General features: G+C 41.1%; 1 protein-coding gene across 3 annotated transcripts in view; it reads left to right on the top strand.

Moving 5' to 3' along the window:
* Nucleotides 1-15,037, top strand: part of STAU2 (staufen double-stranded RNA binding protein 2) — a 255,299-nt gene extending 240,262 nt beyond the window's left edge. For all 3 annotated transcript variants that reach the window (XM_059723969.1, XM_059723970.1, XM_006272220.4), the window contains 2 exons: nucleotides 13,002-13,090; nucleotides 13,915-15,037. In XM_059723969.1, coding sequence (XP_059579952.1) covers nucleotides 13,002-13,090; nucleotides 13,915-14,008 — 183 coding nt within the window. In that variant the 3' untranslated portion in view covers nucleotides 14,009-15,037. The remainder of the gene's footprint in view (nucleotides 1-13,001; nucleotides 13,091-13,914) is intronic.
* The last annotated feature ends 1,595 nt before the right edge of the window (nucleotides 15,038-16,632 follow it).

Here is a 16,632-nt window from a genome sequence, read left to right on the forward strand (position 1 = left end):
TGCTGCCTCAGTTCTGGTTAACTTCAGTATGAGTGGAGGGAGCTCTGTACCTCATTGGAAATGCTCAGCACTTAGCAGAATTGAGCTTGCACTGACACTGGTAATATCTGTAGGTATTTTATAGCAGGGATCATTTCTTTAGTTAAATATTTTAATAGGAGTGTACACATCTGTCTTTATACCCAGCAGCTTTTCTGGCCCACAACAAGTCCTCTGTGAGTTTCCCCAACAGAGCTCAGTGGGATCTCTGTCAGCTGCAAGATTTATGTCATCTTTTTCAGTCCTGAGAACTGTTCCTTAAGCTTTTCACATCTGGATTTAATTGGAAAGACATTAAAAGACATTAAGTGTGCTGGAAAAGCATATTTTAGGGAAGATCTTTATAGACACTTCCATTAAAGGAGCTGATGGTTATAGGTTAAAATGGGATGAGGACAAGTCATCAACAGTTAGCAAGGACAAAACTACATTACTAACTGCTTGACATAAGAAGTCGAGCTTCAGGATTTGAGCCTGATTAAGATCTCAGTTAGGCCAACATAAATGAGGAGACAAATACCACTGGAGTGAGTAGAGTTAATGAGCAGATTACAGAAGAAAGATTCTGTAAATGAGATTGGAATCAGGCCTTTTTATCTCTGGTATAGACATTGAACAGTCTTTATATAACTCTTCTGTGGGAAGCCATTTGCAGTGAATGCAATCATGTGTCCTTATTTCAAACTGAAGTTTTTATTTGTTCACAGTGTGATGAGAAGTTACCACTGAAGGGCACTTATTTTAAAATTAAAATTTCATTTTAAAATTATTACATGTAAGGCATCTGATTCTGAAGGAGTCATTTCTATTACTAAGCATCTGAAACAGAGAGAATAGGACTTTTAAAATAATCACCTGCCAGTTTTCAGAATGAAAATAGTTGTTTTTTTAAAGCCTCCTCTGTAGAGCTAAACAAATGATTTTTCTTTTAAGGATTTCCCACACACACAATCCTCCTACCCCTCCTCTGGTTTAAAATGAAAATAGAATTTTTTTTCTGTGTTCCTGAAGGTTGTTTAAAATTCATGAGAAAAATAGGCCATGGTGGGTGGTAGTGACAAGAGTTAGACACATACATTTGAATTAAAAATAAGAGATATAGTGAATAGAATGCTTTTATTTTCTACCCTCCTCTTCTTTCAGAAATTCTCATTATCTTTAACTTAGCCTAATAAGAATTAAAAGTGTATTCATTTATGTTTCTTACTATCCCTTAGTTCTGCCACTGCCTGAGCACATCTACACATGATATTGGTGTGACACAATAAATTCCCACAGTTTGCACTCTACAAAACCAGCTCAGTGTGCTGCGGAGGGGCTGGCTAGAGTACAAGGGTGTTCAGTGCCAGCAGGCAGCCCCCATGCCGAAGCACCCTTGTGCCCCATCCAGCTCTGTCAGCGTCTACACGTGCATTGCAGCTCACTAAATAACGTCACCATAGGATAGTATTTGTGATGACAAGTGTTAACTTATGGCGGTGTTTATTAGTTTATTGCAGCCTAATAGGGCCACATGTGTAGATGCTGAGACTTTACTGCAGAGCATGGAGTTTCTTCATTTTTGCTTCCTTGTGTTTAGAAACAGGGAAATAATGCTTCCAATTTCTGCAAAGCTTTCTGATGCCAATGGATGAGACAGTGCATATTATGTGCAATTCAAAGTATTGTAACCATTTACTGAGTGTCTCACTGGTTCCACTGATATACCTATCACATCATGAAAGCATATGATTTACCTTCCGTGTGCACTAAAATGTTGGTACATCCATTTTGTGGGGTTTTCAGTCTTGTAATATAGGAGCACATCTAACTTTTAAGCTGTTCCTTATACCTGCCACTACTTAGGAAGAGAAGCTTAAGTATGAGTAGATTCAAATTTCCTGTTGTATTGCAGCTCATTTTGGAAGTAGGTATTTAATTAAATATCTAATAGAGTCTATGATGTTAAAATGCTGAATATTTACTTCTAGACCTGATCACCTTATGTGTAAAAATGCAAAATTTCCTATTCCTACTTATTTTCCTTCTGTATGTTGTGGGCTGGCAGGTACTGTTCTTATAGCTGCAGATGTTTTGGTACAGTATTATTATACCATGTTCATGTATTGTTCATGTAAGGCATTGGTGTTCAACATTTTTTCGTTTGTGGACCCCTTAAAAGGTTTGAATGGAGATGCAGACCCCTTTGGAAATTTTGAATGGAGGTGTGGACCTCTTTGAATTGTGGGTATTCACATACTTTTGATTTATCATAGTCATCTTTCACAGGCTCCTTAGACAGTCTTTGGATCTCCATGGGTCCATGGACTACAGGTTGAAAACCAGTAGCGTAAAGCATCCAATCCTACTTCCATTTATATCAGTGAGAATAGGATTGAGCCAAAGTTATCTTGTGCCAGTTTGGTTGACTTATCTTCTAACTGCCATTTAGTGAAAGCAACGTTAACATTGTAAAAGAGCTTGGTAGGGCAATCTGAGTCATGGCATGCAAAATGGATTAAAAGACAATGTTTAATGCACAGTCCAGGAGAAAAAAATGTCCTCATTCCTAATGCAAAATAACTAGGGTTAAATTCAGAAGTAAATTCAGTAAAATTGGCCCTATGTATTTTAATTCTCAATATTCCTCAGGGAAAAGCAAACAAAAAGTACAAGGCCAGCATATTACAAATAAGCAATTTTTCAGTTCTAGTTTATTTCTATACATTTTTGTAACCTGGCCATATAGTAGTAGAACTGCCTTACCACAGTTTAATCATACAACAGCTTTGAAGATAATGTTTCACCGTACACTTCTGCTGTAGTTTTTGGACAGTCACAGAAGTGAAGTTCAGGGTCATACTCTGACTGATGACATGTTAAAGTAATCATGATATTCATTATATCAGCTTCACCCAAAGAACCTTGTCTGCCTATGTCATTAGACCAACACGGCTACAACCTACACCAAAGTAATCATGAGATTCTTTGGTTGTTTAAGTTACTAGTGTAGGAAGTCAAACAACAAGTTGCTTAATTACTATTGGTTGCGGAAGGGGAAAGTCCATGCAAAAGAACTCCGTGTTGAAACCAGTCGTGTCTTCCAGGCATTCCCTGGACATTCAGCCACTGTCTTTCACTTCAGTTTCTTTTTCCTGTTCATATATAGTCAATGACATTCATGCTGGATGTTAATAGAAAGCCCATTTCTGCCTAATACATTGGGAAAAAAAAGTTCAAGAACAGTTAATCCTTACTTAAAGATTACCCCCAGAAATCTGGCACAGTCAGTCTCATGGATTATTTTCCATGTAACTGTTGGCTACATCAGCTAAAGTAGCCCAGGGCAGCTATAACCAGCACAGCCAGCTTTTTCAGAAAAGTTCTAAGTTCTTCGGTTGTGATCCACCATTCTTTGTTTGGAAACACTGGATTCCCTTTTCTTTCTCCCTCCCTTTGTCTCATCCTTGACAGGTGCAACCATTAGGTCTTAACTCTAGTGCATTTGAGGTGAATATTGCTTATGTAGTAATTAATCTGTTTTGGAAAATACTGTTTCCATGTGTTAATCAGATTATGCTATGCCCTGAGCATCTCATGCATAAACTGTGTATGGAAACAGCTTGAAGTCATGTAATTAAGGTTTACATTGTGTAGTATAAAAAGCCTTTCTGAAATTTGATTTTTAAACAGATGTTAACTTGGTTCATTTGAAATCTAATCAGTTGGAAATCATGGCACAGTGTGAGGAAGGTGGCAAAAACTCCTCACAGACAGCATTGCTTGTCATTCAGTAAGTTCACTTACAACAGAAACTGTGAGGAAGAAGTATGTAGTCTGAATGCTCATTGCTTGGTTTGTTTAGTTTATCACCGGCTTGATAAATCAAAGAGCATTTTAATACCTTTTAAGTAAATTCTCAGACACCTGTGGGTGTATTTTTGCACAGACAAATTGTATTTTTGTGCACATGCAACTTTGGATGTGAACAAGTGAAGGCTGAAAAATTGATCCCAGAGAATAAGAAAGCTGAAAGACTGATGATTTTAAACACAGCAAAATTAGAACAATTTGTTATCCTTGGAACAGCAAGTCCTCAAACTCTGAGCCTGATTGATTTTTCAGCAGCCTCAACATTTCAAGTTTAAATTCACATATTAAATGGTTATGCAACTGAACTCATTACTAATGTAAACATCTTTTGGCTTCAGTAGCTTAGAGAGACTGTGTGTCAGCAATTAACTTTGCTTGTTAAGGCTGTAATGGGGTGGAGGGAACCTTCATATTGTGGTGGTGGTAGTTGGTATTCTGTTTTCTTTTAAACAAAAAAAATACGAAGTGGTGGATTTTTAGACCCTTAGCCCCATTTCATATTGGCAGAAATAAGTCCAGGTCCAGTTCTGTTTCAGTAATAACCTGAGCTGCTCTTTAGATCTGACTTACAGATACAGTCAGGGACTAAGGAGCTCTTAGGGTATTTCTACACATGCTCCAGGGGTGGGGGGATGCTTTAATTAGAGCAGCTCCAAGAGCCACTGTATTTAAAGTGCTATGGTGCCTTGTGTATCAGCATCCCTGTGCTTCAAAATGGCAGTGAGAGCACTTCAAAGCTTGCTGAATGAGCTTTAGTTAAAGCGTCCCTGCTGCCGTTTTGAAGCATTGGACACTGATACATGAGACACGGAAGCTGGCTGGAGCATAGTAATTACCACGGTCCAGCAGACTCAATTAATCGAGTCTGCTATGACATGCTGTACTTACAGCACATCAGAGCAGCCTCCCACACATGTACAGGCAGCCTTAATGACTTTATCTATGGTTATAATTGTGGTGCAAAATTACATTCAGTTTATGCCCATAATTTTAAACCTGCATAAAAAAACACAAAAAAATTGCCAAACTGAACATGTGGCCTTAAGAATTGGAAAGTAGCTTCTTGCACTGTTAGAAAATTGAAGCTAGAAGGCACCTCATCAACATTACTGGGTCTGTGGCAGACCTGTACAGAAGTGATGAGGTCACTGCTCTGAAAAGCTAGCAATCAAGCCAGCTGGAAATGTCTACCAAAGATGAGAAAATGCAACCATTTCTTGGTTACTTGGAAGAATCAGAAATGAAAGGTATCTTAGAGAGAAGAAACACAAACCATACACTATGCTACAGAGAACATACAAAGATTTTATCATGAGGACGTGAGCTAAAATACACATGCTTTAGTAAGCTGTTCTTGCTTAAGAATGACCTAATGTACCAGATTGTCATTACAAGACATTTAATCCCTAGAGGAGGAAGCAGAAAGAATATTCACAAGTTTGAATACTATTTACTAATTGCTAATTGACTTCAGAAAACCTAAAAATGACTGGAAACTTCCACCACTATCCTGATACACACATGCACATTTATAATGAAAATGGCAGCCAAGACAAACAGCTAGCAGTGCAGTGCATCCTGTTGGCATCATGCTTTTGGCACTGCAGTAACTACATGGAAAACAAGTGATACATGAAATGTGTAAAGACATCTGTTCTGTAACCTATGGGGCTTTACTCACAAAACAGTTGTAAAATCTTCTGGGGGAGAAAAATATTTCTGTATCTCTGCAGATGCTCTATTGTAAGAAAAATATCAATGAAAGGATGAGCAGGGCCAGATTAACACATAGGAAAACTAGGCACATGCCTAGGACTGTGAGTGAAGAAGAGGCCCAGTTGTGCTTATTTTGCTGCAGCAGTGCTGCCCAGCTCCTTTTCCCTTCTAGGGCTGCACGCTGCAGCTCCAAGTCCTGGTGGCAGCTGGCGCTGCTCCTGCTGCTGCTGCTACCCTATGCAAAGCAACTAGGTGCATAGTTTGTTTGCCTACGGCCCCATAAAGGGTTCTGGCCCTGAGGACGAGCTAAGCTTTCAAGAGTAAATTGTTTACCAAATTCACTGTAAAACATTCCATTTTGTCTTTAATTTTAATATAACTTATCTGCCATTCACAACTTACATTTACTGGGCCAGATTCACTTCTGGTGTAATTTCAAAAGGCCAATACAATTAAAATGTGAAATACATTAGCTCAGTGTTTGCTTGTGACTTTTCTTCTTTGTAAAATACCTAAAGCTGTATTGTGCTAAGCTGATCCCTCTATTTGCTACCCTTAATCTTTCCAAATTTATTAAGAAATAGAGAGCTGGGTAGCAGTGAAGAGTGCATTTAGAAGAACCTCACTGTAGGAGGTGTTGATTTGTTCACAGCCCCTCCGATACCAGCCCCTTATCCTGGACAGTCCAAACTTATCATATATGCAGATGGCGACGGGAGTTTCTCACAGTCTTAGTTACGTAAACAGCAAGGAATTCTCCCAACTACCCCATTCTCTATACCAGCACCCCCTTTCCTGGTCACCACAAATCTAACACCCTCAAGAGATCTTTTTGAAAGCACAAGTGATGCCCATACTCCTTTTGCCCTCTCAGAATTTGTAAAATGTAGGTGATACTTTCTTCCATTTGAATTTGGGGAATTAAGTTCCTTTATTCCCAAAGTCCATGAGAAGTATAACACCACATCAATAAATCTGTGGAGTTACTATTATGTGAAAAGTTGCACTTGAACCTACTTGTGGATATTCAAACTTCACTAATTAGCATTACTGTTGCTTGTAGGTGTTGTGGGGCCTTGCCCCCTAGCGATGTCAGAGTGAGATTGGGCTTTGGTGCCAGCTAGATGGTTTGTGCACTGTTCCTACTTGTCTGCCATGTCTTTGATGTTTGTTGTTGGGGGGGAGGCAGTTCCCTGTAGGTGGCCCCAAAACAAAGGGGTCTCAACTCTGGTCTTTCTTCGTGGGGCTCCAGCCTCCCCTTTACCCCACCCTTACCACGTCCATGGACTGGGAAAATGCTGCTCACTGCAGGTCTTCCCCTGGATGATCTCTCCTCATCCATGCTGCCCACCTCCATATGGGTAGGGTCTTCCCATCCAGCAATCTTTCCTATGTGGCTCCCTTGTCTTTGAGCCGACTCTTGGGCAACTAAACCTGCCCCAGCTGGGGCTAATTGTAACTAAGGAGAACTTAACTGAAAGTGTCCGGTGTCAGGCCCCTGGGATTCCATCTCCCTGGACCCACTTGGTCACTCAGGGCAAGGGGTAGGGGAAACTCGTCCTTCCCTTCCATCCTAGTATGCGTGAGGACAGATAGCCGTCCCATGCCCAGCCTCTGTCAGCTCTCCCAGCATGACCTCCGTGGGGCCCAGCTAACCTGTAGTTAAACTTTCCTGGTCCCACCAGCTGGTGGTGCTTGTCACTCCCACGCAGGGCTTTGTAGCTTCCTGCACCTCCCTATTTGCCATGCTGTCTGGCAGTCCCTTGCTGCCACTCCCTGCTGTAGTACCTGTGCTCCCTGATGTTCCTGCAGCTCTGCTCCCAGGTGTCCCAGGGAACCGCTTTCCCCCGACAGAGCTCTCCGGTGTTCCTCCATTCCCAAGGCTTGTGCCATCATTCCATCTGTCAGAGTCGTCCGGCAGATGCTCAGCCTCTTTTCCCTGCACTCAGGACTGGTGCTCCCTGGCTCTGCAGCCGGCATCTCCCGTCCAGCGTTCTGCTCTCCTCTGTCCGGCTGCTCAGCTGTATCTCCGGCTGCTTTCTGAGTAGCCCGCACCTCTCCAGAGCCACGCCCCTGGGGCTCACCGATTCGCAGGCTCAGGCAGCTCCGAAACTTCTGAGCCTGCATCAGCATCTCTTCCCAGCTGCTGTTCATCTTCACCCCTGTGGTAAGCATTGGGACCTGTCGGGCGGTGTTTTGGGATGTGTTGGGGGTGCTTTTGCCTCCCCTCTCACAATTACCCTTCCCTATAGTTGCCAATTCTCCTTTTTCCTACACAACATCTGAAATAATTGAATCATGAAACAATTATAGATACTGTGTATGTGCTAATGATTTGTCGTTTAGGCTACGGACAGACATTACACATAAACCGGTTTAAGTGATCAGAAACTGGTTTAAACCTGTAACAGAACAAACTTTCAGTGCACGTAAACCAGTTTGAAAATGGCTGAAACTGGTTTGAGATAAACCTGGTTGAATGTAGTATCAGACTTAACTGATTTGGGTCAAACCGGTTTATGCAGTGTCTGTTCCAGACCCCTTCCTGGTTTAAGTTAAACCAGACTCCCTGAGCATCGCGGTATGCTCTTTGGCCTGGGCTCTCTGCACCCTAGCCAGAGCTCTGGCAGAGACTGCAGGTACAGCAGGGTCTGCCTGGCTTTCTCCTGCCCTACCCCCTCATTGCTGCTTGATGCTCAAGCAGCAATCCCCCGCTCCCTCCCATCTCCCACAGCATGAACCCCAGCCCCACGGACCCTAGACATGTGGTATGCTAGCTAATGCTGAGAGTTGTTTGTGTGTGTGTGTCTGATTTCACTGGGACAGGCAGACAGAACAGTGACTGCTTAGGGCTTTTTGGAGCTAATCAACAGGTCAGCTGGTAACCATTCCTTCCTTGGAAAAAGCTGTTTAAGAAGAGCTTGAACTAACATAGGGAGGCTGTTGTTTTGCTGATGGGGTAATAAACACTGTTATCGGTCCTCAGCTAGCTTTCTTGCCTGTCAGTTTGCTGCAGACAGTATGAAGAATCAGGGAGGGAGATTGAAAAGCTCCATATCATCAGCATTGCACATCCCCCCCTTGCCTCAGAGTGCTAGTCCAGGGCTAGGGTCTGGCAACACTCCCACCCCTTGAGCAGCCAGCGGGAAAAAGCCGAGGATGGTGCAGGCATACCTCCCTAATCAGAGCATCCTGCCTAGGCCTGGCCATGCTGTCCCCCTCAGCTTAGCACTTTGGAAGGGAAGAGAGGGCTGCTCTAGCGCTCCCCATCTTCTAGCCTGAGCCACTGCAGGCATGTGCCTGAATTTCCTCAGTCCAGAGAGAATGTCTGTGTGGTTACAAACTGGTTCAGCTTAGCCAGGTTAGACTAACCTACAAAGGTTGAATCAATTCAGGCTCAGGCTTTTTGAATGTCTGTCTCTAGCCTTAAAGCTTTCTGGGCTTGCATCTCCTGTCTTTGGGCTGGTGAGAATCATAGGGCGGGGTTTTAGTGTTACAGGAAAAGTGAGTTGTTTTATAGTTCTTGTGACATATTCTAGACACAGTATTTACCATTCAAGACTTTTAATATTACCTTTATTGCATGTTTAGAGATGATTTATACGGACCAAAAGGCTGCAGTCTACGCTACTAAAATTAGTACTTATTTTTCCAGTACTATACTACTTCCACTGCTAAAGAAAGAGCATAGTGTGTATTCTAATTTGCAATTGCCATTGTATGATACTGGCTAATAGTTCCCTAAAACCCTGCAAAGAAATATTTCAGCAAAGTTATAGAAGTACCATAGTGCACACATGCATGCACACACACACAATATTTCTTGCATACAAAATACAGGCTTTTTCCCAAAAACCAGCTTCTAGAAATTGAAGTGTACATTATATGCAAGAAATATGAAAAAAACCAGGCTCTGACACATACCAGGTAAAACCAAAAGTAAAAGTGATCCACAAGGAACAGGACAGTGAGCAAGCTTAGCTCCCTAGCTGCTGGACGCAGTTACTACAAGAAAAGAAGTTTTTTCTCCTTATTCTTTCTCTGAGAAACAAACTGCATATTATAGTATTCTGGGGCATGTTGTATGTGAGAAAATATGGCATATCATTAACTTGTGAATTAACTAAATAACATTAAGGCCAGACATGACTGACTGATGTGTTTTATACTATCACTTAAATTTCAGTAAGGCTCAGAGACCCATTGTACTAGGCACTACACAGGACAAGCTTAATAAATAGGTCCTGCCCCAGGAAGTTTACATTGAACAAGGAAGTAATATGTGGAGAAAACAAAGCGCTTAATAAAAAAGCAGAAATCTGAATTTGCAATTGTCTTAACCCCGGCCTGACAGAAATTATTTGTAAGCCCTACTGCAAAGGTCAATTTTAATGAGGAAGGCTTTACTAATTTTAATGAGGAAGGCTTTACTAATTTTAACAGGGACTTTTTTGAGTGGGAGGGAGGGGGATGGGGGTTCCCATGAAGAGAAGGAATTATGACCAGGAAGAAGCAAAAAAGTAGGCAGTCAATCTGGCCTCTTTGGCAGAGGGAAGATAAAGGTTGAGAGTGCAATCAACTAGATTGTATTAGAGCATCAACAGCAAGCATGAAGAAAGAGAGCAAATTTATTGCATGAGTAGCATGGGCAAGAGAATACCCAAAGAAATGCTAGTTCTGGAATTTAGGAAGCAGATAATGGCAGTAAGTAGGGGCTGAGCATTGGCAGAACAGAATACTGTGAGTGGAAAGAGTACCAAAGGGTTATGTACATGGAAGGAATTGTTGAGGGTTGTGTACATGGAAGGAATCAACAGCCATGTCAATGGAGTAGAGAAGATGAGGAGTAGGCAGAGAGCAGAAAAATTAACAGCATTGATGGATTGGGATTCACAGGTGGTGAATAGCAGGGCAGGTAGAAGAGGGGACAGATGGGTAAGTGCTGATAATGTAATTTAACAACATTTTTCCCTTTAAAATTAAGCTATCTACTTGTATGTAGGATAAAAATGCATAGCTCCTTATGCTTCAGGGTATGATCCCACCAGGATGAGGAAGAATCTCAGTCTCAGGGAAGATAATCCCACAATGAGCAAGCATAGAGTAACTTGCACTGTCCCCTGCTCTTTTGGTTCAGTTCATTGTCAAAAACAGAATAGTAGAGTGCATGGAGTACTAACATAATGTAGCATGACAGTTCTTGTGCTGTTATTCAGCAGGTATCTATTCTCTAGTAACATTTAAATTATGTACAATGTATCATCCAAGGAAGGGGCTTTTAGATTGGATAAATTCATGGATGTCAGACCTATTAATGACTATTGAACAGAATGGTTGGAAGTGTTTCCTCTGGCTTCTATAATTGAATAATGGTGGATGTCAGGGAGGGTATTGAACAGGGGATAAGATCACTCTCAGTTTAGTGCTCTCCCTCCCTGGCATTCACTTCTGCGACTGTCAGAGACCAGTTATTGGGCTAATGGACAATTGGTCTGACCCAGTATGGTGCTTTTTATATTCTTAAATAGTATGGGAAAAATACTTGTCACTTTCATTACAAAAGCAGATGTAGCATTCCCTTACAATGTCAATGCAGGCATGGTTTTTGGAGCAACGACTTTATCTATTTGTTCAACAGAAACTGGAATTAGAGACAAAGAACACAAGTCTGTTTAGGTTGACAAGTAGGAATAAAGAATCTTTACTGAACTACCAAATTTTTGAACATTTAGTTTGGTCCTTACCCTTGAAGGCTAATGATGAAATATGGATCATGATCATTTCCACTATTTATTGAGTCATATTCTTTGATAACCTCAGGGAAGTTCTGAGAAGATCTCAGAGAAAGGAAGAAACAGGATTTTACAGATCCTAGAACTTTTTTTCCTCCTGTCATAAGCACTTGGTGCAGCTTAGTTCATGGAGACAGTCAGAGAAATCTGTTATTCAGTTTTGTTTTCCATTTCACTTTTAAGGCAGAACATGTATTATTGTGTAGCATCTTTGAGTTTCATAATCACCCTTTGCTAATTAACTATATAGAAGTGTTTGTTGTCAACATAATCAGTGGAAAAGGAGTAGTTTACCTAATAAAACCAAAACAGGGGTCATGGGGTGGGGAAGAAGGGGGAAAGAGAGAGAGAAATAAGCAAAGGATTTAATTGATCAAATGTATTACCCTAATGCAGTGATTCCCAATCAGGGTGCCAGGGTCCTTGGTTGCCTTGTGTTCCCTTCAAGGGTGCTGTGGGGTGCCACACAATGGGCACATCTACACGAGACATTTACTGCACAGTTGACTACTTAGCTGCACAATAAATGTCTCAGCATCTGCATATGCACCCCTATTAGGCTGGAGTAGATTAATTAATTCTGCAGTAGGATAGTACTTGTATTCACAAGCACTCACAAGTGCTTGTGAATACAAGTACTATCCTGCTGTGAAGTAAAAAAACTCCACACATGTAGACACTGGAGGGGCTGGCTGGGGCACAAGAGTGTTTCAGTGCCAGGGCTGCCTATGGCTAGTGCGGCACTGAAGCTCCCTCATGCACCAGCTAGCCCCTCCACAGCACATTGAGCCAGGGGAGAGAAACCCTGGGCTGGCAAGCTGACCCCCAGGCTCTCAGCCAGCCAGGGTTGCTCTGCCCTGGCTGCACATGTTGCTCCTGAATAAACTGTGGAGACCTGTTGTGATCTCTCTAAAAATTGCTGTATTATTTTTCTGACATCAAAAAAATGAGTGAAAACTAAGAGCTGGCACTTTGTAACAGGTGCATTAACTCTAATGAGGGGTGCCATGAGTCTGAAAAGTTTGAGAGTCACTGCCCTAATGTAATGTTGTTTCATTGTTAGTGCTCCTCTGACACCAAGCATGGCTCAGAAACCTTTAATTAACACCCTTCTCTGACTCATATATTAGAAGTCACTATTGCACTGTTCTAGATTTAGTCAGTGGAGGAGGAGCATGCCTACCAAACCTTCCCATTGACTTTTATTTTCATTTATTACACTATCCACATCTTCTGGAATCCCTGACCTAAGGATTTCTCCTCAGGACCAGACAGAAGCAGAAACTCCATGAATACACTAAGGACCAGGCAGACATCCTAGGTCAAAGAAGTGACATTTCTATGGGGTATATTCTTTCTTTAATGCAAGCAATGCAGTTTTCACTGACATTCATAGCAGTTACTTGCATGCACAGAGGTGAATATATCCTTATGTTCAGTCACTAATACAGCTGTTTATTGTGTTATTACACAGGATCTTTACCAGCACCCTAACAGTTTTCCCGAGTATACAAGAGACGCATTAAAAAATCTCCATTAGTTATGTACCATGTTAATTCTGCTCATATTACTGTCCTGTTATGTTCTCCATTTCTTCTCCAGGCAGCTTTAAGTGCCTTGAAACAGTTTTCAGAACAAGGACTGAATCCAGTGGAAGGGGCTATGAAGGTTGAAAATGGTTCACTTGAAAAGTAAGTATCATTTAAATTCTGCATTTTAATGCCAATGTGGTATTGTAGATAAGGAGTATTAATTAAAAACATAGTTACCCTTTTAAATCATTACAAAAAGCATGTGGTTCATTTCCTCTAGAATTTACATATGATTTTTGATAATCTAAGAGTCTAAACAGGATTTCGGTTGTAGTGTGACTTTTAATGCTTACAAACTGGCAATGATGCAGTTGCCTGCTTACGCAATATTTTTCTTCTTATTCTAGTGATCCTGGGTAATTAGCATAACATGCTTTTAGTCAAACAGGTCGTTGTACGTGATGCTGCATGAAAATAGGATAGCTTTCCGCCAGTACTTATGTATGCAATAAAAACATGAAAGTAAATCAGTTTTTGCAGGCCTTAAGAACTATTACCTAAAATTTTTAGCTTTGAGCAATGTATACTAGATGCAGCTTTCATAGTGGATTTTCAATTAATTGTTTAGCAGTTAATGTAGATTTATTTGTAAAGCCAGGATTTTTCTGCATTTGTAATGTAGTTTAAAAATCTAGTTCTGTATTACTAAGTTAGAAAGCAGTGTAGTAAGAAAGAAATAGACTATAAGTGGCATTTGGAATTTTCAATAGATACATTGTACCTATTTATAAACTAATTTAATCAGAAACATTTTTCCACATGATCTCATCAGTATAGTATCCGAACATAAATATTGTTGTTTCATTTTTAAATGTTACCTTTCATGCTGACCTTTGAATTTCATATGCCATCTGCTAATAAACATGTCTTAAAGATGTGCAACCCCAGCCCTTACCACTCTTGTTAATGTATTAATCTTTCAGACAAGTCAAGCATCTGGGAGAAAAAGCAGACAATAAACAGACTAACTCAGGCACCATTGCTCAGGACTGCAAGGATTCAAAGGCTGTCGTCTAGGAGCTTCCCAGCACCCACGGCTGCCACTGCATCCTTATAAACCTGTCAACACGCAATAGGGTGTATGTGTACAAGGAAATGAATGACTAATACCATTATTTGAGTCTTATGTGAAGACAACACTATTCTAACACAAGAGATAATATATGTGGTACTGTTTATTCAACCAGGGAAAAAATAAAATTGAACATTTCCCTCAGAACTTAAGATCAGACTAGAACTGAATTGCCCAGAGGCAGAAGAAATCTGATCTTGTTGCTGATGCTTAAAATAACAATCAATTAACAAAAAGTGTTAGGGGAAAAAGGGAAAGTTTTAAAATTGACTAATAACAAACAAAAATAAGAGTCAACATTAGTTCAGTTATACAATTTTTTCATAGTGTAGTTTAAGTTCAGCTTACTGGTTTTTAAACAATGCTTGAATATTTTAAAATTAACCAATGACAGTGCTGTGAGAATTGTAGTTGTTGTCTTCATATATAGTCATACAGCTTATCTTTTTATGCAGAATAATGCATTCTTCATTCTATATGAATATGTATGACTTTAAGATGCACTACTCAGAGTTGTATGCAAACAGAAGTTTAAATCATGACAAGTATTTGCTTAAACATGAACTGATGTTAGTGATGATCAGTCACAATATACTCCAGGAAAAACAGATATGGTATTTGATTTCCCTTGCCATTATCAATTAAAGAGGCGCCTTGCCTCCAAGGATCATTTCCCCTTCAATTCTGCTCTCTGTTGTGTGAAGCACATCTACACCCCATTCTGTGTGTTGTACCAACCCACCGTTTGCATCAACTGAGTGTTTTTAATAACTGCATTCTGACCAAGAACAGCAGATAGGTTTGAAATGTTATCTAGAAAAAGGGAAAAAAAAACCTGTTGAAACAGTTGTCGAGTTTCTCCTGCATAGAAGGAGTGCCAGTAGAGATGAGGCTTGCAGCTGCACTCTGTACCAGCATATTTGAATTAACGGTTTGGCCAAATGCAGTAAAACCACGTCAGTTCATGTGTACAATGCTAGTGTTGTCTCTTTCTTTATCCTGCAAAAGTATTCAGCTAATAGAACTATTCTCGAGGAGGAGAGAACTCACAAATTAATGAATGTCTAGAACAAATAATAGGACTAGATATTGCCTTTCAGGGAAGGATCCAGAGGGGGTACAGTGGCATGACTGCACCCCTTCTTTTGGATTGGAACTCACCACAGGGGCTTCCAAGGATTTTTTTTTTAATCCCTAAAGCAGGTGAAAATCCTCTCTCCCTTCCCCTTCCTACTCAAGGGCACACTCTTCCCAGTCCCTTCCCGCTGCCTGACTTTCCCCACTGTCCCAGGGGCTGGGAAGCACCAGAGATGTTCCTGCCGTGGCTGGACTGGGCTCAACTGGAGACAGACAATGACAGCAAGGATGGACAGGATGGAGTCCCTTTTCCTGCACCTGCTCCAGGACCAGGCAAGGTGGGGGAAACTACTCTCCAGCCACTTTGTTGCCGCTGTCCTCTCCTCAGCTGAGCCCAGCCCCTGCTCAGCCCAGCTGAACTGTGACGCTTCCCTGTCCTCGAACAGTGGAGAAAACAGCAGCAACAAGCAGTGGGGGGGTAGGGGAGGCAAAGGTAGGGATGGGGACATGTCTCTGAATGGGAAGGGGAAGAGAGCAGGGATTTTCATCTGCTTTAGAGACTTAAAAAAGTCTGCTGGCACTGGTGGGATCAGAGGAGGCGGCAAGCAGTGGGTGCAACCACCTTTGCAGTGTAGGTTGTTGCTCCCATAGTTCCTTTGGGACATCCCAGATATGCCCCTGGTGCCTTTCACCACAGGGCTACCTCCAACAAAACTGTTACGACTTCCATCTAGCAAAGTAATTTTAGATTTCAGGATATAAAATGTCTTTCCATGGCTTTCTCTTTGTTGTTTTTAAATGTTATGCAACCAGAAAATGATGCAGCTGTCAACTCCACAACAAGCCTGACAATAGCCACACACATTACAAGATTTCACAAGCATGTAAACCACAAATCACAACATGGCTAAACCTCACAGAAAAACAAATAACAATATTGGGAAATAATACAATGTACCTGGGCCCCATCTGAGAAAGTCCTTTGATGTTCTGTGAAGGTTCCTCCACACCATAATATGGTATGTACTAAAACCCACCAAACTAGTGGCTGCTAAAAGAAAACAAAAAATTATATCCATAGAACAATAGCTTTATATCTGATAGTCTGGTGTAATGAGCACTCTCTCCCCCCTTCAGACTCCGTAACTTTCTTAAGGCTTCATGCTGAGCATTACCTTAAAGAAACTGATCATTTAGCTCCTGTCAACTGGAAGGTTTCCAGAGGCATTTGCTAACTGGTTCTTAAAATGGTGGCAGCCTATAGAAATACTGAACCCTGTCCTGTTTTGCTCAAGGGGCACATTGTTTTGCTGGTTATGTAGGTTTTGTTGTACCCATTAGTCTAACAATTTACCAAGAGATACTTCAAGACTGGGCTTAGGCTGTACTGTTGGCAATTTCCAAATATGCAATGCATAGAAAAGGTCCTATTATCCCCCTATTTTGGAGAAAACCTATTAGAGAGAAAGCATGTTTAGGAAATCATCACATG

This window comes from Alligator mississippiensis, chromosome 3 (assembly GCF_030867095.1).
Source record: "Alligator mississippiensis isolate rAllMis1 chromosome 3, rAllMis1, whole genome shotgun sequence".
NCBI classification, from domain to species: Eukaryota; Metazoa; Chordata; order Crocodylia; family Alligatoridae; genus Alligator; species Alligator mississippiensis.